The sequence below is a fragment of the Brachionichthys hirsutus genome, chromosome 17 (genome assembly GCF_040956055.1).
Source record: "Brachionichthys hirsutus isolate HB-005 chromosome 17, CSIRO-AGI_Bhir_v1, whole genome shotgun sequence".
NCBI classification, from domain to species: domain Eukaryota; kingdom Metazoa; phylum Chordata; class Actinopteri; order Lophiiformes; family Brachionichthyidae; genus Brachionichthys; species Brachionichthys hirsutus.
In genome coordinates, this window is record NC_090913.1 from 3613701 (window position 1) to 3641212 (window position 27512).

The 27512-nt window shown below is 40.7% G+C and overlaps 3 protein-coding genes across 3 annotated transcripts; 1 reads left to right on the top strand and 2 right to left on the bottom strand.

The window, feature by feature from the left end:
* Window positions 1–558: 558 nt before the first annotated feature.
* Window positions 559–1806, bottom strand: adra2a (adrenoceptor alpha 2A). Its single transcript, XM_068750970.1, has one exon. It carries the CDS (start codon window positions 1804–1806, stop codon window positions 559–561), a length of 1248 nt encoding a protein of 415 aa, XP_068607071.1.
* A 6758-nt stretch (window positions 1807–8564) lies between these two features.
* shoc2 (SHOC2 leucine rich repeat scaffold protein) lies at window positions 8565–15822 on the bottom strand. Its single transcript, XM_068750569.1, has 8 exons — window positions 15120–15822; window positions 13933–14070; window positions 13245–13375; window positions 12624–12812; window positions 12023–12145; window positions 11350–11487; window positions 10245–10362; window positions 8565–8773 (listed from the first exon to the last, which is right to left on the bottom strand). Exons 1-8 carry the CDS (start codon window positions 15820–15822, stop codon window positions 8565–8567), a joined length of 1749 nt encoding a protein of 582 aa, XP_068606670.1.
* A 5214-nt stretch (window positions 15823–21036) lies between these two features.
* LOC137906685 (E3 ubiquitin/ISG15 ligase TRIM25-like) lies at window positions 21037–26277 on the top strand. Its single transcript, XM_068750974.1, has 8 exons — window positions 21037–21636; window positions 22266–22361; window positions 22706–22786; window positions 23098–23250; window positions 23895–24051; window positions 24377–24415; window positions 25005–25082; window positions 25727–26277. The coding sequence occupies exons 1-8, from the start codon at window positions 21037–21039 to the stop codon at window positions 26275–26277; spliced, it is 1755 nt and encodes a 584-aa protein (XP_068607075.1).
* Window positions 26278–27512: the final 1235 nt, after the last annotated feature.

Genomic DNA, 27512 nt, shown 5'->3' on the forward strand with positions numbered 1-27512 from the left:
AAAGTCAGTTTGAAGAGAAATTAATTTGCACTTCTCTATTAGAGATCATCTGAAGAGTTTGCACAAAAGGACCCAAAAGCTCTTCACAGCTTCGTCTTCATGTTTTGGTTCAGAGAACAATGTCAGACTGGCCTTCAGTCTTTCCCCGTGCTTCCCAGCCTCTACTCTCTGTGAAGGAGTGTTTTCAAAACAGACATACTGTCATTTTACCTGCTTTGGAGCCTTGAGACAGGTGCAGAAAATGGCTTTTATTCTTAAAACCCTCATTGACAATGGCAATAAACAACTTCTGATTCTGATTCTGATAACCAAAAAAGAAAAGACAAATATTCAAACAAGTGAATTTTTTTGCAACATATTGTAAAATTGTAAAATTAAACATATTCCACCGCTTCAATGTCATCTCTTTTGATAAAAATAAAATTAAAATTGTAATTACTTGAAGCTGCGGTGGGTGGATAGTAAAAAACTCATCCTGGGAAAATCTATGACAACTAGAGTATTCACAATCCAGTGGTACATGTACAATTATACTTTATAATTGTACCTATTTATGTGTCAATGGAGCCTTCTGGTGTCTCTCCTGCACAGTATCTTTTTGAATGATCTCTGAAAGTCCTTGTTGAAGATCGTGTAAATGATGGGGTTAAGCGCACTGTTGCAGTAGCCAAACCAAAAGAAGAATTTAAATAACGTGTCAGGCGCTGGGCAGGACTCACACAGAGTCATTAACATGTATGTAAAGAAAAAGGGAAACCAGCAGATGACAAACGCTCCGATAACCACAGCCAGGACGAAGGTGAAGCGTTTCTCCCGGTTCTGTCGGCCCTTCCAGCGGCTGCCTTTGATGTTTGGCCTCCATTTTTCAACGTCATTGTGCTCCACTTTGAATTTGCTTATATTGGTTGTCCCCATAGATGATTTTGGGCAAGGGTGGTCCACCTTGTGATCGGAGTAGGACGACTCCTCAAGGCCCACTCCATCGACTTCCCCTTTCTCCTCATCTGCTCCTCCAGCTCCTTCCTTCAGCTGAACATCCCCCTCGCTATTCGCCTTCTCATTGCAGAGGTCTTCCATGGCATCACATCCATCCATGCCATTCTTTTTTTGGTTGGCAATGCCAATGGTCGCCCTGTTAGGCATCTCATGATGCCTGTCACCTTGAGGCGTTCGGGTCCTTCTTTTGGCGACGTGGTAGATCCGCACATAGACCAGGACCACGATGACGCAGGGGAGGAAGAAGGAGCCGATGCAGGAGGTAATGACATACCACTTCTCGTTGTTGATCTTACACCTGGGGTCATCCTTGTTGTTTTCTTTCTTCATTGTAATTAAAGGGGGGAAGGAGATAACTGCAGCAATGACCCACACTATTAAGATGATGCACTTGATGCATCGCGGCGTCCTCTTCAGGTTGTACTCAATGGCCTGGGTGACGGACCAGTAGCGGTCCAAGCTGATGGCACAGAGGTGGGCAATTGAAGCAGTGCAGAAAAGAACATCAAGTGCCAGATATATCTCACACCATGCCTCGCCGAAATACCAGTAACCCATGAGCTCATTAGCCAACGAGAAAGGCATCACAAGGGTAGCCACCAAAATGTCCGCTGACGCCAAAGACACCAGGAATAGGTTTCGCGGAGCGCTCAAGGCCCGACTTGTAAACACAGCAATGACCACCAGCACATTGCCAAAAACTGTCAGCAGGATCATGATCGCCACCAGAACAATGAGCGGCAGGGAGATCTTGAGGCTGTAAGGGGCAACATCTGAAAGAGTGTGGTTGGTGTTGTGGTCGAACCCCATTGGAGCAGTCTGGTTCTTATGAGAGTTCACCCGAGCTTGACAAATATCTTCACCAGAAAGGACAGAGCTCCGTAGCACATTGGAGAAAGGAGGCAACTCAACTGGCCTGGAGCTTCCCTGATTGTTTATGCCCTCATAATATTTGCTATATAGCAGTTGATCTAAAAACACAAGACGAAAAAGAGGAAAATAATCGGACATTTTAAGATTCATTAATACTTTTCAGTCTATTATGCATTCAAAATTTACTTGACTATTATAACTGGGTCAAACACTGTTATCTACTTTCTCTGAATAATAAATAGAATAGAATAGAATAGAATAGAAAGCCTTTATTGTCAGACAGAGAAAAACATTATCTTACCTGCATGGAAAAAGTGGAAACACGGTCAATCGGGTGCGTCCAAGATACACGGGTATCAAAAACAGTCTTTGGATAAATTCTTTAAGCTAATCAACAGGAAAGAAATAAGCTCCATGCGTCGGATGAAGTCCTGTCACGTATCTCATCTCTCACCCGACACAATGATCCCTGTGCTGCATCTAATAGAATGGTAATCATGTTATCCAGGGTGCTGCCGAGCTGCTGTCTGCCTGTGGAGTATCTCTCCTCAGTGTTAACCAGTGTGCCACTCCCCCCTCTTTATAGAACGTACGCTGCAAAAAGTGTCATCGTTCAAAGGGTTTCTTTGAGTATTCTGATAGTCGACCGTGGCAGATATGTGACACCACAATCAACAGTAAGCTTGTTGACAGAGTGATTTATAGCTACAGCTATGGCTTCTGCCTCTGTCGACACTGATAATGTTCATTAATGTCAAATGTATTCTGGGGTACAAATACATTTAAATGTATACACTTTAATTGTATTCAAAGTGATAAATAATGTTAAAATGCACAAAGTTGCCCAACAAATAGGTAAAAGTAATATAAGTGAAAAATGCATCAAAAAGAGGCACAGCAATTGTTTTTAAATAGTGAAGTTGTGGCTCATTATCATCGTTAAGATATTTTTGTAGTTAAACATTCTTTTTGTCTTTTTGTCTGTATTGATGAATTGAGAACTGATTCCTATATCCTGCAGGAACCCCGCAGGAATTTATTGACACCACAGGACTGAAAAAGATAAAAAAAAAAAAAAATGTCAGCAGCAAGCACAACATCAAAATGAGCCACATCCTGTTAAAGGCAACTGAGAAAGTCTGGGTAAATCCATTTTTTAAAGTTACATGACAGTTTCTTCACACATTGGCGAAACAAATCAATTATTATATATGCATTTATTTACTGAATTGGTATAGTGCCTTCAGTTTGTACTTTAATACGAGAAAGGTCCTGACACTGAACTGAAAACAATATTCAAAGCATAAAATATAAGAATGGGAAAGACATTTTTTGCAGTGCAGCTACTAGATTATGTTGGCAAGCAGCAGTCAGAGCCACACTACATGGAAATCAACAGGCGTTTAATTTTTTTGCACAAACTAAATTTATTTAACCAGCTTTTGCACTTCATGTAAAACACACAAGGGAGTTCTCTAAGTTTGTTGGAAATAGGCCTGAGGTTGATACAATGACCACTTTCTGCTGAACATTTACCCACAGTAAGCATCACAAAAAGTATTTTTGCATTTGCACATTTGACAAGACTCCAGTGACGAAGGCAGGAGCGGACTTTTCATCCTCACTGTAAGTCTTGCTTTTTTATTTTTTCCAGTAGAATTTTGTTATGGCTGAATCCAACGATTGGGGAAGTTGGTTTAAATGGAATTATTGAAAATTAGAATGAAAATGTTACCATTATTTAGTGGTCAAATTAAATTTTGATGGTGGCTATTCGTCCCAGGAGGGATATAGGGAGGTTATTCCAACGCTTCAGATCACTGCTGATTTTATCCAGTAGTGGGGTGAAGTTTAATTGGGTTAACTCGGACAATCAGGGTGAAATATTTATGCCCAGGTATTTTAAATTGCCCGTAGGAAAAGAGGAGTTTGGGTCCTGGTCTGCAGGATTCCATGAATTTTCTGTAATGTTGATTTTGTCCAATTGATGGAGTAGTTTGAAATATTGTGAAAATGTAGCAGGGTCCGACGTTAACTTTTTGAAAACTGCCTGGCCGAAAACATTTGATGGTTGCCCACAAATATTTAACTTGTTTTTCATAATGTATCTCATAGACTGGAATAATGATTGTCAGGATTGTGAAAAATTATAATTTATAATTTCCCTTTCCTGTGTGATTCGTATAAACGTTTAGACTCTTTTATTTTTTTCTCCGTCTTCAGTTGCCATTGATCCTCCTGTTATGCCAAAATGTACATTGTTTTGACATTTTAAAGAAAGTTCTCCTGTATTTAGTTTTGATTTAATTAAATAAATAATTAAATTGCACGGCGTCTTGTATAAAAAGCTACAAACCTTAACCCATATAATTAAATACACTTGTCTCAAATTGTAAAGCACATTTATTAATGTAATGGTAACAAACTGTGCAATAAAGCAAGTGCTTTTAGTCTTTGCCAAACTAGATCAGTGTAAAGTATTCAGAATTCAAGTATACAGTTTAGCAGCAACTGCCAATTGCAAAACAGTAATGTAGCTAAATATTGTCTGAACTCACCATAAACTTCAACTCAACACGAGTTTTAGACTTTATTTTGTATTTTTGACTGGGTAAGTGTAGACGACGTGCTCGCTGACTCATCTTCATGACACTCCGAAGAGTGTCATGAGAACCACTTTCAGGAGTAACACCTCTCTTGTATAATTGAACAATCTTGGGGGGGGACACAGACACCATCTCTATGGGGTTCTGGGTGGGTGACTGATCTAGAGGACGCTCAGAGATAAGTGTAGGACTACGTCTCTGTCCCCTGGTCCTGACTCTGGACTACGTCTCTTCATTAATGAAAATGGAATATATTCATGCAACAAATCATACATTTGTAAATATAAGTTTATTAGTCAAAAAGATGTATGTACATACAGAACACCAAAAGTGGTCAGTTTCGCTCGTTGGATTCAGGGTCATTGTCTTATGAGGTGGCTTTGATTAAGTGTCATTTACAACTACACACAAATCTGTACTTTCTCTTTTCATTTCCCAAATATTTAGTGAAAGCATAGAACGAAACAACATAAAATAAATCATTGGTGAATTGCTGAGTTCCAACTGCAAACACATGGCTCTGTCTGTACCCAGGTAGAACCTTGGACTGGATCTCCATCACGATGATCTGCAATGAAACCCCAGATAATAATCTGCTCCTCTGTTCAACACACAGCTGACTAAAACTCAGCTTTCAACATCTGTTCAATCTGCGGACCCAGATCCCTTTATGACATTACAGAAGAACAGTGATTATCTACTTTTATCCATCAAATGACTGAATATAATGCAGTCAAGTAAATGTATGGAGATACTGGGCGTGTGTTATAGGTACAGAGATGAGCAGGTAACTTCGCATTAAAATGGCCATTCTTCCAAAATGGTTTGGAAAAACATTTGATCCAACACCATCAGCCTAAACAATCTAAAATAATTCATGTAAAGATGTTTGTGTCCTTGAAATCAAGAGTACTCTTCCCTCCTGACCAAGGACAGTTGTATTTTGCCTTTTCTTGCAAAGTTATGATTCAAACGTGATATGACGTGAAAAAAAAGAAATAAAAAAATCTGACACATTTGCATTTGTTTTTTTGTTTTTTGAATTTTACTTTAATGCCAGAGACATTCACTTGGTAGCATGATGGCACTATTTTCTGTTGAACTCTCATCTGTCTTAAAACTCCTCCCCCATTTCAGATTGTCAGACTGAGTCTACCATCATTTTATATTACTGTACAGCGTAAAAAGAAAAAGAAAACTAAGAGGGACCCAAATTTACACTGTAATGACCAGGTGCTTACGGTCAGTGGCCATAGACACAATGAATAGCCAAAAAAACATTAAAATAAAGAATAAAATAAAAACCCTTAAGGCTGCTCATCAATGTATATTAAGTATGATAAGCATTGCCACACAATGTGTATCACTTAAAATGCAAATGCAAGTCCCTAAAACATCAGATTCCAAGACAAACCATGTCTGTTCAACATACTTATTCCCTATACAATACAATCAGGCAAGAAAAAAGAAACGTTGCATCACTCAGAGAGAGATAGTAACCGATTATGCAATGACTTCTCTGACCCTAAAATCACAGACAGCAAAATAAACTCCAATTATTCCGGATGCACCAGTATGCTATACATTATCGCCTTTGATCCACCCGGTCGGGCCTTTAACTCAACGGGCCACTTTGGGATCCCCACAGCACCTGAAAACGACATTCCACTAGTCCATTCCCCCCAGTTCAGTTCCAGCTGCACACCCAATCATAACTCACTTTTGAGTTCATGTTGAAGGCAATTTCCACACAACTAAAAGGAAATACACAAAAAGGAAACTTCCAAAGCTTTTATATAAAACAGTGTGTCGTTGAGCATGAACACAGAAAGCCCTTTTTACATTTTTTTTTCTTTTGACAGTTCTGCACTGTAACCACATTAAGCTAAAAAAAATATGCACATTATTTTTGTTGTGTGCGCTGTGCCCAAACGAATTGATATATGAGAAAACCACTGGGCACCAAATTGAAATGATCAGTGGATTCACCCCTCATCAGGTTTTTGAGTGAGGTTTCTGTCCTTGTTGGGAGTAGATCGTTTCCTGCCACCTGTCCACACTCAACCAAACCCATCCTCGTACAGCATACGTTACGGCCCACGAAAAGCAACAGGTTCAACAGGGTGTACTGTAGTGCTCTCATCACTGAGGCCTCAATCTGGAGGTCAAAACCACATCCAACTGAAACACGGTAAATCGCTACAAAAAGTTGATCCACAATCGTCAATTCCTGAAACACTTAAAAGAAAAAAGTTTGGTTCAACTACCGTTTGTTGGGATTTTTAATATACAGTCACTTGAGATAATACTAACTGCATACATGTTTCATAATTTAGAAAAGAATACACTCACACGTAAATTGATTTAGAAAAAAAAACGATCCTCCTCTGAATTGCAATAAGCATTTTACTTACGATAGAGAAAGCAGTATATGGGAATCTTAAAACATCTCAAAGCCACAGACTCTTTTTACAGTTCAAGAAAACTTCAAATTTCTTTGAAGACTGACTGGAAAATCATTACCCAAAGAAAGTTACTATTATATTCTGAGCCTGCAAACTCAATTATATTTAACTGATACAAATTTACATAATAAACCATTTGAATAAACAAAACACTTTATGAAATATAATGCCCCCACTTAAAGCAACCAATGAGAGGAGCCGACGTGTCATTCTTAAGTTTTTTTGAAACAAAAAAGAAAAAGTGCAAAAGAGCAGCAGCATTGCTAAACAGTGTGGGACAGGAAGATGGAAAAAAAAATATTAAATGAATCTAAATCAACTGAACATTTCCCATCACATAACTAAGATTCATAGGGGACCTTGTTAAAAAAAACTACCGTACTACAGAAAACTTAACAAAAAAGGAAGTATTAGCTGTCATTGTTTTATTATCAAACATTGAAGCTCATACACTCATACTTGCTCCAGAGAGCCATATAACCATCTTTTTTTTTTAAAACACTTGATATGTTGGTCAATGAAGAATTAAATGACAGCTATGCAACCCAACACTGAAGATAATATCAAACAAGTACACATAACTAAAAATTGCACTCAAGGTGACAATGATGAATTTTATACATATATTAAAAACATCTATCATTTATCCCATCCTTTATGTAAGTTTGTTTTTTTCAATACCTGTTTATCATACTAGCATTACAGACACAGCACCGCTTGTTTTTGAAGTCCAACTCTGTCTTTTTATCAAGCATTGATTGGCATTTGTCAAAGGTATACATTAGTAGTTAAAATTTAACAACTATTGCTGCTAATTGTTAAAAAGACCTCCAATCACCCTATTTTACAACTGACACGACTTGCTTTGACAGATTAATGCAACAGCAAAAGGAACACTCGAAAAAATGGAAAGACTAAAGTAAAAATAATTTATATCTTTGTATTTTCATTGACAATTGTGTTTAGAAATGAACCACTGGATCAATCTAAACATAGGCACAGTTTCAAAATAACAAAAAAATAAAAATAAAATATAAACATGCCATCATTAGACCTTTGTTCTCCATGGTCAAGACATAATTGTGTTACCTTGGATTAAGGTGATGTTAAAATAAATTGTATATCAATAGGGGGAAAATTACAAGATGGCAAAATATGGCAGCAGCAGTGAATAAGAAGTTCTAAAAATCTTTTGTTTGTTTTTGCATACAGTTGTATCCTTGCTCACATAGATGCTTGTAATTACTGTTAATACATTGGCAATGAGGCCATGATTTATATGATATATGCCACTTAGCACAGTTACTCTAATATATATATCTTCTGTTTGGCAAATATTTTCCTCTTGCATTATTCGGAATGACGGATGAGCAGGGGCGCCGTATGACCGCAATAAACTCCGCAGGTACTATGGACGTCAGGGCTCTGCAGATTTGTCTCGTTTCTACCGAAGGGTGGCGAAAGAAATATTTTCTTCTTCCGTCTTTATATTTGCCGAGTACACTGATTTTGGCTTGTTTTCTTTACAGTGTACGATACACATCATGGGGGCAGGCAGGCAATAGACGACAAAGCAAGTTTAGGGCTTGAAGTTAAGTAGAAGAGGGATTAAGCCACTCTCGGCTCAGACCATGGCACGATATGGTCCCTGCATCTTCAGGAACTGGATGATGAAGGAGGGCCCCCCCGCAACAATCTGCGGTGGCAGGTGGCTGAGGGGACAGTTCTCAATGCTCATGATGGACAGCTTGCTGCAGAGGGCCAGTTCGAATGGGAGGCTGTGCAGGTTGGGGTTGTCATTGAGGTACAACTCTTCCAAGTTCTCCAACGTACCTGAGGACAGATGTCAGTCGGGTTCATTCGGGCGGGCTGTAGTAGTAATTAAGCCCTTCCAGTAAAACAATTCCATTGTTAAACTTTATTCTGTAGCAATTTATTGGGTGAGTTTAAACAGCTTAAAGGAAATAAATGTAGATGACTCAATGCTCAACAGCAGAATAGACGTGGTTAATGACGAGATGATTCTTTTGGCTTCAAAAACAACCACATATACTTCCGTGTGGATAAACAAAGTCAACCAACCATGAGTTCAGGGGAAATTATTTAAGGAAAATGATTGAGACACTGCCATGTTGTACATCAACAGTCTGAAAGATCTCACAGTGGCACGAAAAAGAGAGACAATTCTACTTCATTGAGCTACGGGCTATAGGCTATGACACTACAACAGTGTAAATATAATTCATGCCCCCAATTTAATTAATAAGAGAGACAAATGAATGAACACGGAATTATCTTGTAAGCATAGAACCGCATAGACGTTTAAAATACTTTTTTCACTTTGGACTTGTGCAACAGGAAATATTAAATACGGATATTTAAAATTAAACGAACAGCACCTCAATCACAAGGTTTTTGTCATCCACTTCAAAATACTTCCACAGTGTAGACATCCTCGCGCGACTAGCAAAACAGGGAAGCATCTTGAAAGATGCTTCCCTGTTTTGCCGTGGTTGAATGCATTCCTTTCCTTTTTAACAAAGCTTATAGTTAATCAATACAATAATCAATATGCTGCCATAAGCCACCAGTGCTGGCCTAACCTCATATGACACACTGAGCTCCTCCCTCTCTATCTGATTATTCATGCTATAAATATGTGAGTAATCCCTCTCTCTTTCCTGCAGTCTTGTGCTCTCTCTCCCTCTGTCTCTGTCCGTGGTGCTGCAGGACCTGGACCTGTGATCCTCAACTCTGATACCCATTTCGCTAGCATTAGCATTTATAGTTTTATGCATTTTGTTTTTGTCTGCTCCAGCTCTGTTGTTTTTTACTCTCCTCCTACCCGTCATTTACTCTCTCAACCCAGCCGGTCAGACAGATGGCCGTCCACCATGGGGCTAGGTCCTCTCCAAGGTTTCTGCCTGTTAAAGGGAAGTTTTTCTTTGCCTGCTTTGCCAAAGTGCTTGCTCTTGTGGGTCAAGTTGGGTTCTGTCTTTCCCCTTTACTCCTGTAAAGTGCCTTGAGATAATTTTCTGTTGTGATCTGGCGCTATATAAATAAAATGTAATTTAATTTATGCTTGAGAAGGGTCTGTATGCTTCAAAGTGTTGAATTTAACATTTATATCGTGATTTAGAGGAGAAATCAGAATATTGAGATATATATCGTGTATCGCGATATTGGTTTTAGGCCATATCGTGCAGCCCTACAACATACATTAGTAAATATTTCCAACTTGAACAATTTCTTTATCAAAATCTAACGTGATTTAGTGTAGTTGGAGATTCATAGAAAAGCTCACCAATCTCCTCTGGAAGATGTTGAAGTAGGTTCTCCCCCAAGCCAAGATGGGTCAGGTTGGTGAGGTGACCAATGCCTCTGGGTAATGTAGCCAACTGATTATTTGTCAACACCAACTTCTAATGAGAGGGGAAGAGAAGACGTTTATATAGAGCTCTAAAGGAGTCAAGTAAATGGAAATTGTTGTGTTCACAGCATGTCCAGTAAACTAATAGTTAAACTGTTTGTTTTCAGTAAAGAAAGTATTTGGCTTTGAAATGGGCATTTCGATCAAACACGCCCACATGACTTAGTCTTAGAAGACCAATCACACCCGCTAGTGCATGTGTTTACGCTCACGTCCTCAGACAAACAAGCCTAGCGTGCTACGGTTTGCATTTTACATAAAAAAAAGTTGGCGAAAATTGTGAAATATTGCAGTCCGGTAGGACTGGACGGAGTTTAGTCTCTGCCCTAAACCAACAAACAACTATGAGAAATGTCTGCGTTGGATCAAAGTGTGGAAGAACACACAACCAGTTGAATCCAATAAAAAAGTTAAATGAAGAACATAAATAAAAAAATCCATCATCTATGCAGAACCCTAATGAACAACTACTAAAGTAACAGAGAATCATAGCGTACAATAGTTTAATTTACACTTAGGAGCTCCCTATAAAAGAGATCTAAGTACAGCTATTATTCTGTGTTTTATTAGTTATTCGTGTTAATTCACTGTCGCATTCCAGCTCTATGCAACACCACGATGGACTTGAAATCAAACAAAGAATTTGTGCTTGAAGTGCAGACTTTGACCTTTAATTTAAGAGTATTTACACCCAAATCAGTCGAACGATGAAGGAATTACAAGACATCGTGTAGGTGCCTTCCACATTTTATGGGATCAAAAGTAATTGGACAAATGGCTACTCCACTGACCTGGTTTTTACATTGTTAGTTATCGATTTCAAATCAATTGAGGATGTAAGAACTAAAGATGGATAAATAATTACTGTAAAATCTGCACTAGTTGCTTTCCAATAACATAAGCAGAAATCTATACATAATTATCTGACAGACATGGGAAAATATATTCAAAAATAAAAAAGTATTTCTGAAAAACTTACCTGTAAATCTTTAAGATAAGCAATTTCATTAGGTAGACATTCCAACTTGTTCTCCTCCAAATCAAGCTCCCGCAGCTTTCTCAAATTCCCAATGCCATGTGGCAACTTCTTGAGAAGATTATTGGACAATATTAAAACCTGTTAAAAAAAAGTGGAGTTTTTCCCACAATTAGAAACAAATTTAAAATGATCACCATACTTCTTGACAAGGTATTCAACCAAAACTTCACAAGAGCAGCCTCTTGTAGCCCGTTTGCTTTTTACTATAGTCAAAACTCATTGACAAAAATGGAAGCTGCTGTAGTCAATTGACTTTGTTACACTCGCCATTAATCACAAAATTAATGTCTCCACTACATGGTACTAGCTTGTGACTACTTGCATTTTTGGATATTCCATTTAGTTAAATGTACCTGGTACCTACTTTTGTGGTATCGCCTTAATTTAGGTTAAAAAAAAAAGAAGAGGTGCTGCTGGAACTTGAGTGAAAACACAGTGAGACCACAGATTGGTTGAGTCAAACACAGGAGTTACCATGAAATGAAAACACAACTAAAATGATCTCAAAGCATAACACCACACGCCACTGGACATATTTCGACTTAGGACTTTTGCAATAAAATATATTAATCCTGTACTGGTATGCTTAAATGCTTGTGTATGCTAGATTTACCTCAAGACATACTAAGCCACAGACATCTTCTGGGATCTTTGTTAGCTGATTAGTGGCAAGATTGAGCTCGACCATGCTAGTCCACGTGCCAAAGTCCAATGGCAGAGATGTTAACTGGTTGTCCTGAAGAAGAAAATGGTATACCTTTATTAGCAAGATAGGTGATAATTTAAAAAAATCAACACAAGAAGTCCAAGTAGACCAGTGCCTATTATTTTACATGGAGTGAGGATCAAATGTAAAAAGCAGATTGAAATTGAAACTACATGTGGACAAGTAAAGGGTTTTTAATGTTTGTACAAACTTTAAATATGCGAGCACGCGTGCAGCAGCAGCGCTACCATGGTAAACCGTGAAGGGGAGTTTTTAGCACAAACCATTTTTTTGGTCCAATTTTCAGCGGAACATTACCACCAAAAATAAACTTTATCCACTCTGGGCTTCTGCTGGGCGTGCAGAGCACCATCAGAGGGAGAGTGTCTCTAGACCAGTGCTTCTCAATTATTTTCTGATAATGACTCAAACCCTCCATAATAGTAGTGTCACATGGGAAAAGTGAGTTTTTCATAACATTGGACCTTTAAGTGAAAGATTTCATTACCTTCATGTTAAGCTTGCTTAAAACTTTGGCCCTGGAGAAGATACCAAACGGGATCTTGTTGATGCGGTTGTGCTCCATGTTTAAGGAGTATATGGTGGAGAACTGGGACGGTCCACCCACAGGGTATGACTGAAAGCAGTTCCTTGCGAGTGTTAGGCTGGTCAGGTTGACTAAACTCGATAGAAGGCCCTGGTTAAGCACAGAAACAGAAACAAATATTAGGACAGGCCCATCACTTTTAGTACACACATGGGCAAAATTGTTGGTACAACTTGTAGTTTATTGAAATTACCACCATTTGTTTCAACTCAAAAGTACAGTTTTTAAAATAAATTAAATACATCTGGTACAGCTATGATACATGTCCGTCTTTGAATCATGTGCTAATGGCTGTCTGAATGACCCGGGTGAAGTTTGTAGCCTCTTGTTTTTGTCTGGTTCCACTTGTTTTCACATATCGGTGTAAACGTGTTGTCGCGTTTGTTGTATTTCCACCGACAGTTTCGTGTTACACTTGCGACATACAGTTTTATTTTTCTCCACGACACGCTTTCCACCAGTAAATACATGTATTTGAAGATATACTTCATGGTGAAATTACAAAACGTTGTTGCTACTTACCTCTGGCAACACTGAAATGTTGTTGTTTTCGAGGTTTAGCTCCTCCAGTTCTCGACATTTGGCTAACGATCTAGGGATGGCCGACAATCTGTTGTAGCGCAGCCCCAAGCGATTTAAACTGGCCAGATTGCCTAGAAAAATCAAAAACAAGAGTCATCTGAAGATGACATATTTCACCGTCAACATCCCCCAAAACATTGTACAACAAACACACCAGTATAAAACATAACCTGCATTACTTTGGCCCCAAGTTGAAATAACGGGGCACGCCCCCTATGGAGAGATACGAAGCATCGAGACTCAGCATGAACAGACGCCCACACGCACACACCAAAGAGCAGGAAATGAAATACTGCAAATAATACGTTTTTGTTCGAGTTCGTATTATAAAACATTTTGATGCCAATATTTTCACTCTTACTGTAAATGAATATCGGCTCCAAACATCCGTTATCGGCCTCCTTGACTACTAATCATCGGTATCGGCCATAAAAAAAACCATATCGGTCGCTCCCTAGTCCAAGTGTGTACAGTTTTGAATACGAAGCAGGAAATGGATTTACTACATTCCATCAACGTTTGCATTAGTCGAATTGTGTTAGAGGCACAGACTGGGAAGAGGCATTAAGTAATACATTACACATTAACAAGGTACAACCTTTTTGAGCCAAAAGTCCACCTAAATTACCTATAGTTTCTGGGAGGTCCAAAAGCTCGTTGTGCTGCAAGTCCAGGTTGGTTATCTGTGTACACGTCCCAATCTCCTTAGGTAGGTGTTCCAATTGGTTATGGGCAACATCCAGAGTAATGAGGTTGCATAGCTCCCCTGCAAAAATCCAAATGACCAGTTAATAAAAGTTGAAAATGTTTTAAGTCATCCAAACTCTGCTTGACTGAAGGCATCAACATTTATACAATGACATTAATCCTGAAAGGCATTGGTATCTATTGGAGGACATCTTGCTACATTTCATATCCGGGCGGCTTGTTTACATTACACAACTGTGAAATCATTGATTCCTTCAGTAATATGTACGTTTTTAGAAAGCAAATTGTATATTGCAGCTGGAGTGGAAGAAGAGTGTGTAGCACAAGATTATACTGGTCAAATTCAGCTGTACATAAATGACCTGCACTGTGGATACAAATTGATACTAGGCCAGGAGTTGGCAACCTAAGACATGCATATACGTCCAAACCGTATTTTCGTGGTTAACTTAATGTTAAATAAATAATTAAATACTAAATACTTAAATACTAATTTTAAAAATAACCGTTTAATACGTAGTGTAAATCATTACGTTGCAAGTGAGCAGATGTGATCATGCGTCCTTGATTCAGCATTTTGAGACTGAACAGTGAATGCAAAAATACCTCAGTAACAAACAGCACTAGCAAAATATGCTAAATAGAGCAGCAACTTTGAGACATTTTGCACTGTTAAAAACCAGGCAACAAGGTGAGATATAACATTTCACTCCATGGCTAAACATGGAAAACCATTTGCTGACAGAGACTACATAAAAGGAGGCTTTCCTATCGACTGCAGATGTTTTATTTGAGGGACAGCCAAATAAAAAAACAATTATGTCAAGATTCAACGATGTGAACATAAGCGAAATATCAGAAAACGTGTGTCTTTTTCTGCTGCTCTTGTGCTCAGTGTTTCTCTCCATGATGCCAGCCTGTCCCCCCCCCCAGCCCAGTTTCAGGTTACCTTTGCGTTTTCTAGTTGTCGCTGTGTAATTGTAATTGTAAAGTGGCACCCGTCACGAAAACGCTTGCCTACCCCTGTAATAGGCCGATGTTGAGAATGCAAAATTTCTCTTGGTCACTAAATAAAATGGTATATTTTCAAATAAACATTTTGCTCACCAATTTCTGCAGGCAGCTGTTTTATCTTGTTCTCACGAATGCTAAGCATGGTGAGCTTCGAAAGGTTCCGGATATCCTTCTCCACAGTTGTGATACGGTTGAAGCGCAGGTACAGCGTGGTCAACGATGTCAGCCTGTAGACCACAGCTGGTATCTCTCTCAGCTTGTTGTGACGGAGATCAAGCATTCGAAGTTTCTTCAGGGAGTCCAGCGAATCAGGCAAACTGGTCAAAGAGTTCTCGCTCAGGGCTAAAGTAACCAGGCCAGACAGACAACCCAACTCAGTTGGCAGGCTCTGCAGCTTGTTGCTGTATAAGTAGAGTTCAGCCAGCTGTGTCAACTCCTTAATGGAGGTGGGTAGCATGTGAATTGACCTTTTAGATAGATCTAGTCTCATTGAGCTCTCCTCCCGGCACTTATTGAGCTCTTTGATCACCTCGGCGTTGCTGGACTTTTTGCGCATACCTGGGGCAGGGTTTGGCCGCTTTATCGTATTGTCAACGGAGAAGGCAACACCTGGTGTTGAGCTGCTGGTGTCCTTCTTTCCTTCTTTGGCATCTTTCCCTTTGGTCTTCGTTTCTTTGCCGCCATCCTTGACTAAGCTGGCGAGTGCCTTCGCTTCCTTTTCCCTTTCTTTCCCCACTGGACCAGCTTTGGGGTCCTTTTCTTTCAAATCTTTTTCTTTGCCTAAAGTACTACTCATGTCGATGTTATCGAGCCTCCTGCAGAGTTGCTCATGGGAGTCTCTCTTGTCGCGTTACTTATGTGAGAAAAATGAGACACATACAGCCAAGAAGGCTTTTAATGATCAAGTCCCTGTGTAGGTCCATATAGTTTAGATGAGTCCTTCATAAAGGCTTTTTGATGCACTATACTGCTCCTATGTCAAAACGTTGTTGGGAAAAAAAATCCTCTGAAGTAGCTGTATTTTTGCACCATTAGGCAACATGCTTTGAAAAATATATTCCTGGCACCTTAAAAAATAATGTTTCTTTCAGGTTGCCGCTTTCATCAAGGTTTTTGATTCCTCAGAAATCTGTTGGGGAAAAGAAACAAATACATATTAGACATATTTATAATTTGATACTTCAAAAATGTTTTTAGCATTTTGACTTTAAACGACCGAGTGGTCTACTTGAATGCACTGCCCCTAGAGCAAATAACTAGAGACCATTATAAACAAAAAAGAAAAATTCAGTTGGGATCAATAAAAATAATCTATTCTGCACTTTGTCATTCCTTCCTAACACACACTACTTGTTTTCCCAATACTAATATGTTCCCACATTTGGAAAATGAAGTGGAAGAAGGGCGACACAATATGGCCTTAAGCCAATATTGCAATAGTTTTAGGCTTTTCCTTGATATACGATATACATCAAGATATTCTGACTTCTCCTCTGAATCACTATATAAATTCAACACTTTGATGCATAAAATGACACGAGTATAATGATTGAAGCAGACAAGTCTTTTGGATTGGAGATGTGTAGGAGGAGACATGGACATGCAGAGTTTGAGGCACATCCACTTCGTTTTGAAGTGGATGATAGTGATTGTAAATTTGATCATTTTTACTGAATCGAGTTTAAATGAGTCACTGAGAAAAACTAGCGTTCAAACAGTGCAACATTAGAATAAAACGACTATATAAACAATACATTTGTGCAAAAATAATAAGAAAAAAATATTTTTGATGCTTTCAGCTTCCCAATCGAACAGAGTCCTCCTGGTCCAGTGTGAAAATGACCTTAGTGTAAATCAGTATTTTTGACATTAAACAAAAACAATATTACCTTTATAGATAAACCAAAAAGGTCAGGTCAACAGGTTTGGCAAGTCACCAATATTATGAGAATGGTATCGAGTGTTAAGCCAGAACAATCATTTGCTGAATGTACTGAGCATAACCTCACACCAACTCACTCCTACTAAACAAACATTACTGTAAGCCTACAGCCCCAGCTAGCCATGCAGTCAGACATCACCTTTAACATTTGTCATGCAAAAGTAATAATGAATATTTAAAAAGGTTGTTTAGAAAAAAGATAATGAACATTTTGAATCAATATATGACAAACTGAGCCAGAATGTATCTGTCACAGCTGTGTTTTGCATCTGTTTCTGTTAATGCGTACAGTTGTTATTCACCATTCCAAAGACAACCAGGTTTGGCTCAGTTTCCGAGCGAAGTGAAAAGGATAGGACTTCTGAGTAATCTTTAGAAGTGGCCATCAAAGCGCCCCTACAACAGGTTATGTGACCTTTAGGGTAAAATAAGCAGCACCCCTTATAAATGATATATGTTCTTGCTTATTCTGTATAACAAATTATGCACTGCACTCTCAGTCTGTCTTAATTAAAACAGTGAACAACACTAGCTGTAATGATGGCCATATCCATAAACAAAATAGTTATTAATATTGAATGAGAATAGCCAGGTCACCACAAATGCTGGGCCATCTAATACTAAACCGTGCAAGACGCTTCCTTTTATGGTTGTACTCTTTATGCCAGCCCTGGTGCATCATTGTGTTTATAACAAACTGGACATAAATTCTACCCCTGTAACCACAACGTAACGTTTATTTCTAGTTCAGGAAACCAGGAGACCAGGAGAAAACACTAAATCAAGCACATTCATTTCATAGTGCTAGTGGAATCAATACTGCCATATTTGGCAAAGACAACCGCTCATGCAAGAACTTTGTCATCGCGTGATGACGTCATGATAAACTATCTTCAAGACAAAAGAAATCTAGTCGCATGCTTCAATGCATGTAGATGTTTGTGCAGCAGTGCGACATTAAAGTAACGGAAAAAACTGACATCAGAAAAAGAAAGGAAGATGGAAGAAGCTGCACACATTAGCAGTGTTACAAATCTTTAAAAGAAAATCAGGGTGTCAAGGAACTCTCAAGATTTCATGGGATGAACATGTAAACTGCTGCCACAATAATGTAATGAATTTAAATGAAAATACCTCAAGTTGAGAGCTTTACTCTGCAATTGTTAAGTAAAATTAAAAAGATCTTAGATTAATTACAGATCATAATTAATGAATGGCTAAAAAATGTAATTGCTTGACAACACCAATTTATAGTAGGCTGAAAATATTACATTGAAATCATCACAAAGCTGCTGCATTTGGCCATTTTTTCTTTTTTGCACTACAAGAAAGAAAACCTAAAACTCAGGACACGTTATTGGTGGGCTTGTTTTTTAGTGTGTCCTGTAGATAGTTATTTTATTAACTACCTCAAACTTTGTCATTTCCTTTTATTTGTAAAAGCAAAATACTGCTGTGCACTTTATTTTGGTGAAAGCCTCAAAACAGGTCTGCAGGGTAATATACTGTTTGTGTTCAATAAAATAAGATTGGAACATTGAAGGTGCATACTGTCAGTTATCTGTATCGGCTGGTCAAGATTTATTTTTATTTATTTAATCGGTGCACCCCTAGTAATTGTTAAACCAACCTCAACCTGCTAACCAAACGTCGCTATCCACCCTTTGTAGTTTGAGTGTTTACATTTAGCTAATCCAGTTTTAAACATTACCGGAATAGTGAATGCTAACATACATCTCCACCGAATAAAACTCCAAAAAATGAAAAGAAAATAGAGGGAACTCTACAGAAACGACAGAGAATAAGACAGGAAATAAAATCAGCTATGCTAAACGTCAACAGTAAAGCAGACTTTAGTTATGCCAGTCAGCTAAGTTGCTAGCACAAGCTAGCAGGCGCCTTAGTCAACAAGCTAGCAAACAGTACTTTATAATGAGATTCTCTCAACTTAAATTAGTATTATTAACAGCGCGGACAGGACGACAAACCCTTACACATCGGAGCATTTCTGGTTAATATCCAGATTTTACACTGCCTCATTTACCCGCATCTGGCGGTTAGCTCAATCCCAGAAGGAGCTAAATGTTTGAGTAGGCCCAAGCTCAGCGTCCGTCGGCCGATCCGTCCGCCGTGAGTTCGAACCAAGGGAAATCTAAGCGGCAGCCAGCCGAACTAATCACCCCAAAGACACCGGCGAGCAAACAGCAGGTAATACGCCGGCAGCGGCCTCTGGAAATGCATCTAAGCGCTGCCCCCGTAGTGAATATATGCAGAGGAAAAGAGAAAACAGTCAGAAAAACAGCGGCCATTCTGAAGCTGAACAAAGAGTACGCTGCTGCTCATCGCCACGAAACGACACTTAAACGTCACTCGGACCCGAACCAGAGACGAGCGAGTGTATTTTTTTCATGTAATTCTTAACCGTGCTGTTGTCAAACATCCGCGCTTAACGTGATAATTCAGCAGTTTTACCTCCAGAGGTGTGACTCGGCTTCCTCGCTGCTTCCTCCTGGGTTCCTACGCTGGTGCTCGGCTGTGGGCTCCCCTCCCTCTCGTTCCAGCGAACTGCGTCATTCGCATGCCTAGCCAATGTTATCACGAGACTTTAAAATACACGTTAATATTCCAGGGTACATGTTGGCTTCATTTGCATGCGTATCGTACTTTTTAGTTTTTTTGATAGAAGCATTGCTTCTTACAATAGTCCAATATGTCATTCAATAATTTACTGGTTCATTGTTTAAAACACAGAATCTTAACCCTAACCCCCAAAAGTTATTATTTTGCCTAAAATCTCTGACTTTCTACACTTCTCTCATCACAAAATCCATATTTTATGGAAATGAAAACCTTTTTCATTAGTGTGAGGCACAACATGTCTAAGAGTGCCATGCTCACATGTATGAAAAGGTTAAACTTCACAAAGATTTAATTTCCTCCTTCAGTAGGTGACTGTAAATAGCATCCTAACATGATTCTACACATGCATGTTTCTGTAAAGTTAACTTCAATCCACATAAAGAAAATATAAGTTAAACAGGTTTTGGTTTGTATTAGCACTGGTGGAAAAAATGTACTTATAAAAAGCAGAAGTAAAGGGCCCTTTTCAGATGTTTATAATATACTGTATTGAGCTGCAGAAACAATTTGTGTATTTATGGTTTTAAGATATTTAATTGGAAACAAATAATGATATTTCATTATATGTTGCGGGGATGAATGAGTATGGAAGCAAACCTGTACTATAATTCAAATTAAAATGTGTTTTTGACTCATAAAAAATGAGTAATAAATCTTCCAGATTGCATTTTCATCCTGCACTGCTTGACTCCTGCCCTCAAAACATGCACCTCGATGACCTCCTTCAAAACAGCCCTGAAAATTCACCTTTCAGGAGGTCAGAAATGGAGATAGTCATCACGACTCTCTCCGGATCAATGCGCCTCCCCCTCACCCAGATTAACCTGCTTCATTACATGTTAGAGATGGACATAAAACGCTCGTTTTCATAGTACATTAAAAAGCCCTCCTTTCACAGTTCTTCCATACAATGCTGCACATTTCGTGTTGGGACAACAGGTAACTTGTAAGCAGAACAATGTACCATGAAAACGAATGTTTTGTGTCAATCTCTAATCGTGTTATGAAGCAGACTAATCTACAGGCAAATGTGCATTACGTCACATAACGTGCACAGTGATATAAACACAATATAACATAACATAATATAGGTTCAAACACGGCGTCTCACCTGTTCTGTCTCTTCAGCCCGTGTGTCTCTTCATTGCGCTGTTACGCTGAGAGCGCCCCCTGCAGGTTTGGAGCGCGGTCAGTCAGCGTTTCGCTTTTGCGTCATTTCTCTATTTGCAGTGAGTTTGATGACGATACTTTTTTTTTTTGCACCACGTTCCTCTTTTTGTACCCCGTTTAGACTTGTAAAGTTGCATCGTTTTTGTCATTGAAGCCGTTTTCTTTATGAAGTGCGTTTGGCCCGTGTCGGCCACCGTACCACCACACCCCATCTGTTTATAACACACCCTTACCCTCACCCAAAGACGCGCAGAGATAATGGCACAGGCAAATATCTCGGTGACGGAGAGCCAGTTCAAGTGCCCGGTGTGCCTGGACATGTTGAAGGACCCGGTGTCCACCCCCTGCGGACACACCTACTGCATGTCCTGCATCAACGACTACTGGGACCGGGCGGGATCAGGGCAGTTCAGCTGCCCCCAGTGCCGGGAGACGTTCAGCCCCCGGCCCGTGCTGCGGAGGAACACGGTGCTGGCCGAGGTCGTCGGCAAACTCAAGCTCGCCGACGCGTTCACGGCGCCGGAGCGTTACGCCGGGGGCGTGGGGGACGTGCCGTGTGACTTCTGCCCGACTGAGAGCAAGCTGAGGGCGATGAAGTCGTGTCTGGTTTGCCTGGCGTCTTTCTGCGAGCTCCACGTTCTGCCGCACCGGGAGATTCCTACGCTGCGGCGGCACAAGCTGGTGGCCGCGGTGGAGAGTCCGGCGGGGCGGCTGTGCGCCCAGCACCGCCTCGGCCTGGAGCCCGCCGGCGGGGACACCGAGGAAGAGGCCGCGGTGGAGCGGAGCGGCGATTGTCTTCTGTGCCAGGCGGACCGGGAAGACATGCAAAGCGTGGAGGCTCAGAGAGCCAGGAGGCAGGTACGGGGTTGGCAAGATAACTCAAAATGTTCTGGACGGGTCTGGAAGACATTTACAGGAAATGTTTGAGAACGTCATCAGGAACAGATGATTTAATTTTGGTGATGCTCCAGAAGAGATCCTGGATTATGTAGCATTTAGAGATTTTCGGTAAAGTTGCAGTCAATGGAGCTTCAAAATTACATTCTACTGTGACAGACTCACAATTTGTGTCTCTTTACGACAACAACAACACTTTATAACCTTTTGGTGATGATCCAGATCACCATGTGGACGTGTAACTCTAATTATGATGGGAATGAGCTGCTCGGCAGAGGTCTGCACAATCATACTCAATCACTAACACCCCCCCCTGCAAAAAATGTCAATCCGGTTCATCCGAAACTGATCTATTCTAATCTCAATGCAACTTTATTTATAAAGCACTTTAAAACAACCCTAGCTGACACCAACCAAGTGCTGTACATGCGTAAATGTAAAACATCCATTCATCTTCTGAACCGCTTTGTCCGTTACCGGGTCATACTGGAGCCTATCCCAGTCATTTACCCAAGTCATGGGTAAAAATAAAAGCCTCACTGTAACTCTGTATTTCTATACGTGCGGTCAAAATGCTGTTTGTCTCTCAGCTCCAGCTCCAGGCATCCAAGAGGATGATTCAGGAGAAGATGCGAAGTGGAGAGAGAGAACTGGAAGAGTTTCAACAAAGATTGGAGTCGCTCAAGGTGAGACGGCGACTCACTGTCACACACACACACACACACACACACACACACACACTCCCACCAGAACACAAGGAAATATCAGATACAGACTGCAGAACATTTATATCATCACCGCTGAGATTGGGCAGGGCGCCAGAGAAAACTACGGAGTCCGAATTAGTTTTGGCAAAGCTACACACCGACTCAATATTAATTTTGGTGACCTCCGATTGGCGTACAATCGTACGGTATTTACATTTGGCATTCGCCAGCAGATTCAAATTTGATTCGATGTCGCCCGCTCTGGCCCCGGGGATGCACCTCACTGTGTGGCTGCTCTTTGTCTTGCTGTGTGTGTGTTTCAGGTTTCTACATCAGCTGTTCTGGAGGACAGTGATGCTCTATTTGCAGATATGGCACTACGTTTGGAGAAAACGAAGGCAGAGGTAAGGACCAGCAATACGAGCTGTTGTGTTACCAATAGTTGCAGCAGGTAACGGCTATTCCCTTCAAAAGCCAGTATCGTCACGGCACCAACAGGATAGAGGTGTTGTTAAAAAAGTGACGTTGACATTTAATTGTTTAATATGAAAACATACCTGATGCAGGGACATGAGTATTTCGAGTTGGAATTTATATTTTACTTTTAGAAATATGCTTTGCATTTGTATGTGAGTTGATATTTGCTCTTGAGGAAGCAGCACACGACTAAATGCAACGATGTTAACCGTATTGACCATTTACTCGTGTCCCATAGGTTCGAGCGAGGTTGGAGGCGAAGGAGCGAGCTGTGGTCGCGGGGGCTAAGCGAGACGTAGAGCTGCTTGACAAAGAACTGGAGGAGCTGAGGAGGAAAGACAAGGAGATTAGTCAGCTCCTGCAGATCGAGGACAACGCCCATTTCTTACGGGTGAGATGCAGAAAAAGAGCAATGCTATGGGGAAACTGAGAGTAAGAAGAAACAGACTTGAGGTAAATTATGATTTTTGTTAGTGTTTTTGTTTCATGAAATATTACTACATTGGCTCAGTAAACAAATCGATCATAGCTGTCGAGACTGATAATTTTGAACATCCTTCAAAGAGTAAAATGGGCTGGGATGAAAGATTAGGTAAATTAGCAAATCACGGAACATGACGTGATCAATACTCCACGCAGACTTGTAAGGATCTTCGCCCCAATCACAGCCGTTTTCTCCATGTATCGAGCAAAAGCCTTCTTGTCTAGTGACTCGGAATACTTCTCCATGTTACAAAAGCCAACGAAAAGTAGTTGATGTCCAGCTCTTGGGGGAAAAATTACAATGTTGTCATTTGCGATTGTGTACGTCTAAACAAGGCCTTTCAAGATGTCCACCCGCAAAGTATTGTGGGAAAGGATGGAACCCTCTATAGAAAAGGAGGGAATGAGAGTGGAGAAATTAGTCAACAGAGAACAGTGGAAACAAATGGCACATGATTAAGAGCTATTTTCAAATTAAATTGTACAAGGAATTGAAATTGAGAGGGAGCATGATTTGAGTCTGGATGATGATTTCTGTCTTTATCAAAGCAGGCAGCTACACTGTTTGGCATCCCCCTCACCACCGGTCCCTCCAGGGCCCTTAGCCTGCCCACAGAAGCTTTCAGCGGTTCCAGGAGGGCATTGTGTCACCTCCGCAGCCGCATGGAAGAGGTCTGCAGGGAAGAACTGGACAAAATTCTTCGCACAGGTACAACAGGTGACCGAAAATGGTCATTAAGAATTATGTATTTTTTTTCATTTTCTAACGCTTTTTGGGTCACGGAGTTGCCTATCCCAGCATGCTATGGGCGAGAGGCGGGGTGCAGCCCGACACTACGGACAATTTGGGGTAGCCAATTGACTTAAATAGCACGTTTTTTGGAGGTGGGAGGAAACCAGAGAACCTGGTGAAAACCCACATGGACACGAGGAGAACATACAAACTCCGCACAGATAGGATTTGAACCCAGTACCTTTCTTGCTGTGAACATACCAAATGCAAATTCAGCTAAGTTTGAGCTTTTCTGTTCCAGTTAACGAGAACTATGTGTCTGGAGGAGAATGTGTAAAAGGTAAGAATGAGAAACAGCTCGCATGCGCACACACACACACACACACACACCCTTCTCTTATCGTGTCAGGTCTGAGGTGACCCATTTTTTCCAGGCTGCAGGTTTTGACGTGACATTTAACACTGAGGGACAGTTGGAAGTGTTAATTATTTCGACTGGAGAGGAGAGGACAGGATGATATCTGATACAACTCATCCTGCTCGCTTCTGAAATAACGAAATAACTTATATTATAGCTTACGCAAAACTCCTACATGTGGTGACGATGTATTGTTTGGTGCTCATGCTCCATGGTCATGTTTGCTTATTACCTAAGTGTTCAGTCCTTTTGGTTTTATAAAATTATCATCACTGTCGTCTGTGCCGGTCGTGGTGCTTGTTCCCTCACGCTTTTTCAATCTCTTCTTTTTGTTCTTTTTGTCTCACTTCTGTTCTTTTTTCTTTGTCTTAATCTCGTTTTTATGTGCATTTATTTTTTATTAATGTTTTACCTCTTCCAGTATCTTACTGTAATTAATTTCTTCCACATAATCCATAATAAGTATGTTATTGGTTTTCATTGTGTCTTTCTCTTGCGTGTTCCTCATCAGCAGTGCCGGTGTCGTTCCCTCTGTCCTCTTTGTCTCTGCAGCAGGCTGACCAGAGGATGAGGGCAGTTTTCCTCAGGTGTAAGTGTCATACTGTACTTGCTGTCCTACTTGCATGCTTCCAGTTCTACAAAGAATAACAATTCTTTGAAACATAAGAGCCCACTCTGGGGCCTTTTCAGCATTTTTATGACATTCAAATCCACTACTAAGACCTGTAGAAGGGATGATGGTGAACTCTCACCAGGTTCAGAATCAGTTTATTGCCATTTTCAATGAGGGTTCACAAACGGATTTTTTTCTCGGTGCAACCTGTAACAGAAGATAATGACAATAATAAAATGCCAGCTTCAGCGCTATGCTGAACAATACACATGGAAACAGTTCAAAACGCATGGATACAGTTGAGAAAACATGAATGCGTACAGAATACACCACAAAACAGCACCTTAAGAGTGGATCCACAGATGTGGCAATAAAACTAACACAAATAGAACAGTGCGAGTTAGCATTTGTAAAGTGTTCAAGGGAATAGAGAATTATTAAGTGTTCATGAGTCTTATATCAGCGGGGAAGAAGCTGTTCTTTTGGTGGGAGGTTCTGGTGCGGATTAGCTTGACATCAGTTGTTATGTAGGTAATTGTTGTTTGTGGCTGTAAAAATCAGAAAAAACTACAACGTTTACCACTTAAGCTATTCTGTACTCTTGTTTTTGTTCTCTACAGTTTTATGTCACCTGTCATTGGATGCTGACACAGCCCACCCTACTCTGGTTCTGCTGGAGGGGCTCAAGGGTGCCCACTGTGGTGAGGAACCCCAATCCTACCCTCCTCACCGACAGCGTTTTGACTCGGTGGCACAAGTTCTGTGCAAAGAGGGGCAATTTGGTGGTGCAGCTTACTGGGAAGTGGAGTGGAGGGGCGGGGGGTGGGTTGACATTGGCGTTACCTACCAAGGTATCGGACGCAAAGGTGGCGGAAAACCCTGCCTACTGGGACGAAATGAGAACTCGTGGCGGTTGCGGTGTACACACATTGGATACTCTGCTTGGCATGACAACCGCAAGACCACAGTAGCTGCAGAACCCTGCCCCAGAATCGGCATTTTCCTAGAACGTCAGAAAGGAGCATTGTCCTTCTACAGTGTGTCGGACACAGTGGTGCTCCTGCACACCTTCCATTGCCCGTTTCCTAAACCACTGTACCCCGCCTTCCGTCTGGATCTGGACTCCACCCTTCTCATTTGTCCACCTGAAGGCAATGGAAATTCAGCCTAACCCCAACTCTCATTCTGAACGCTTTTATTTAACCACTTCGGGGAAGATCTCACTCTGCTTGTAGACACTAAGTGAAGAGGTTTCTGGTACAGAAGCAACAGGATCATGAAACATTTTAGTTCTTTCATTCATTTATTTGCATAGTCTTTCATTCTGTGTCTTTTTTTCTGCTGCACTTTTGGGTCATTGTCAGACTGCGCTTTAATGCTTACTGTACTGCATATGCATTTCACAAAGACTCACTTTCAATATTAATATGTAATTTTGTGCCACCAATGGACACTTAACAAAATAAAGAACTTAATGCATGAGTGACGGTAAAATAGTCACATGTCAAAAATATATATACTGTACTGTATTACTAATAAAGAACACATTCTAATGTGAGTGCATTTGTGGATACGGGCATGTATGTATGTGTGTGTCAGGAGTTTCAACTCCCACCTCCGGGAGAGCTTCGACCATGTACCAGGGGAGGCAGGGGATCTTGAGTCAGAGCGACCCCTTTCGTGCCTCCATTGTCGAAGCGGCCGATCGGTGCTGGTGCCTGTCGTGGCGGCAATACTCTCGGTGGACACCGGTGGTGAGGGATGCCGTCCTACAAGGCCTCTTTGGCCTGTGGGACTCCAGATGCAGCAGACAGGTATCGACAGGCCAAGTGGAGTGCAGCTATTGCGGTTGCTAAGGCCAAAACCTGGTGTTTGGTGAGGCCATGGGAAATGACTTCTGGACGGCTTCGAAGAGGTTCTGGACCATCCGGCGTCCGGCTTCAGGAGGGGGAAGCAGTGCACGGTCAACACTGTATGGTGGGGATGGTTTTTTTCCTGACTGTTGAAGATTTATACACAGGTAAATGTTGGAGGAAGCGTGGCATGGTTGGTGATCATACACATATTCTCTGGGATTGCCCTAAAATTTAAATATTTTGGGAAAACAAAGAAGATGATTGAATATATTTTCAGAACGGATCTCCCGCTGGGTCCCTTTGTGGTTGTTCTTGACATTTCGAAGCAAACGCACAGTTCTTTGTAAAAAGTACATTGAATGGCGACGGTAAGCACGTGGTGCCAGGGGGGGGGCTCCTCTGCCTGCCCTCGCACAAAACCTACAATATATAAAACGGATGGAAGGTGATAGTTGAAGATAAACGTTTAAACTACATCGTGGTTAAAAGGAAGACACCAAGCCATGATGAGATTGTTTTATTGACAACAATTTTTTTTCCATCTGAGTGG

Bases quoted from the DNA above. Each gene is read 5' to 3' on its own strand.
- adra2a (XM_068750970.1), bottom strand. From the start codon at position 1,806: ATGGGGTTCGACCACAACACCAACCACACTCTTTCAGATGTTGCCCCT.
- shoc2 (XM_068750569.1), bottom strand. From the start codon at position 15,822: ATGAGTAGTACTTTAGGCAAAGAAAAAGATTTGAAAGAAAAGGACCCC. The intron at 10,363-11,349 runs GTAAGTTTTTCA...CCCTCTCATTAG, and splicing joins CTTATCTTAAAGATTTACAG to AAGTTGGTGTTGACAAATAA. The intron at 8,774-10,244 runs GTGAGCTTTTCT...ATCTGTCCTCAG, and splicing joins ACATCTTCCAGAGGAGATTG to GTACGTTGGAGAACTTGGAA.
- LOC137906685 (XM_068750974.1), top strand. From the start codon at position 21,037: ATGGCACAGGCAAATATCTCGGTGACGGAGAGCCAGTTCAAGTGCCCG. The intron at 21,637-22,265 runs GTACGGGGTTGG...TTTGTCTCTCAG, and splicing joins CTCAGAGAGCCAGGAGGCAG to CTCCAGCTCCAGGCATCCAA. The intron at 22,787-23,097 runs GTAAGGACCAGC...CGTGTCCCATAG, and splicing joins TGGAGAAAACGAAGGCAGAG to GTTCGAGCGAGGTTGGAGGC.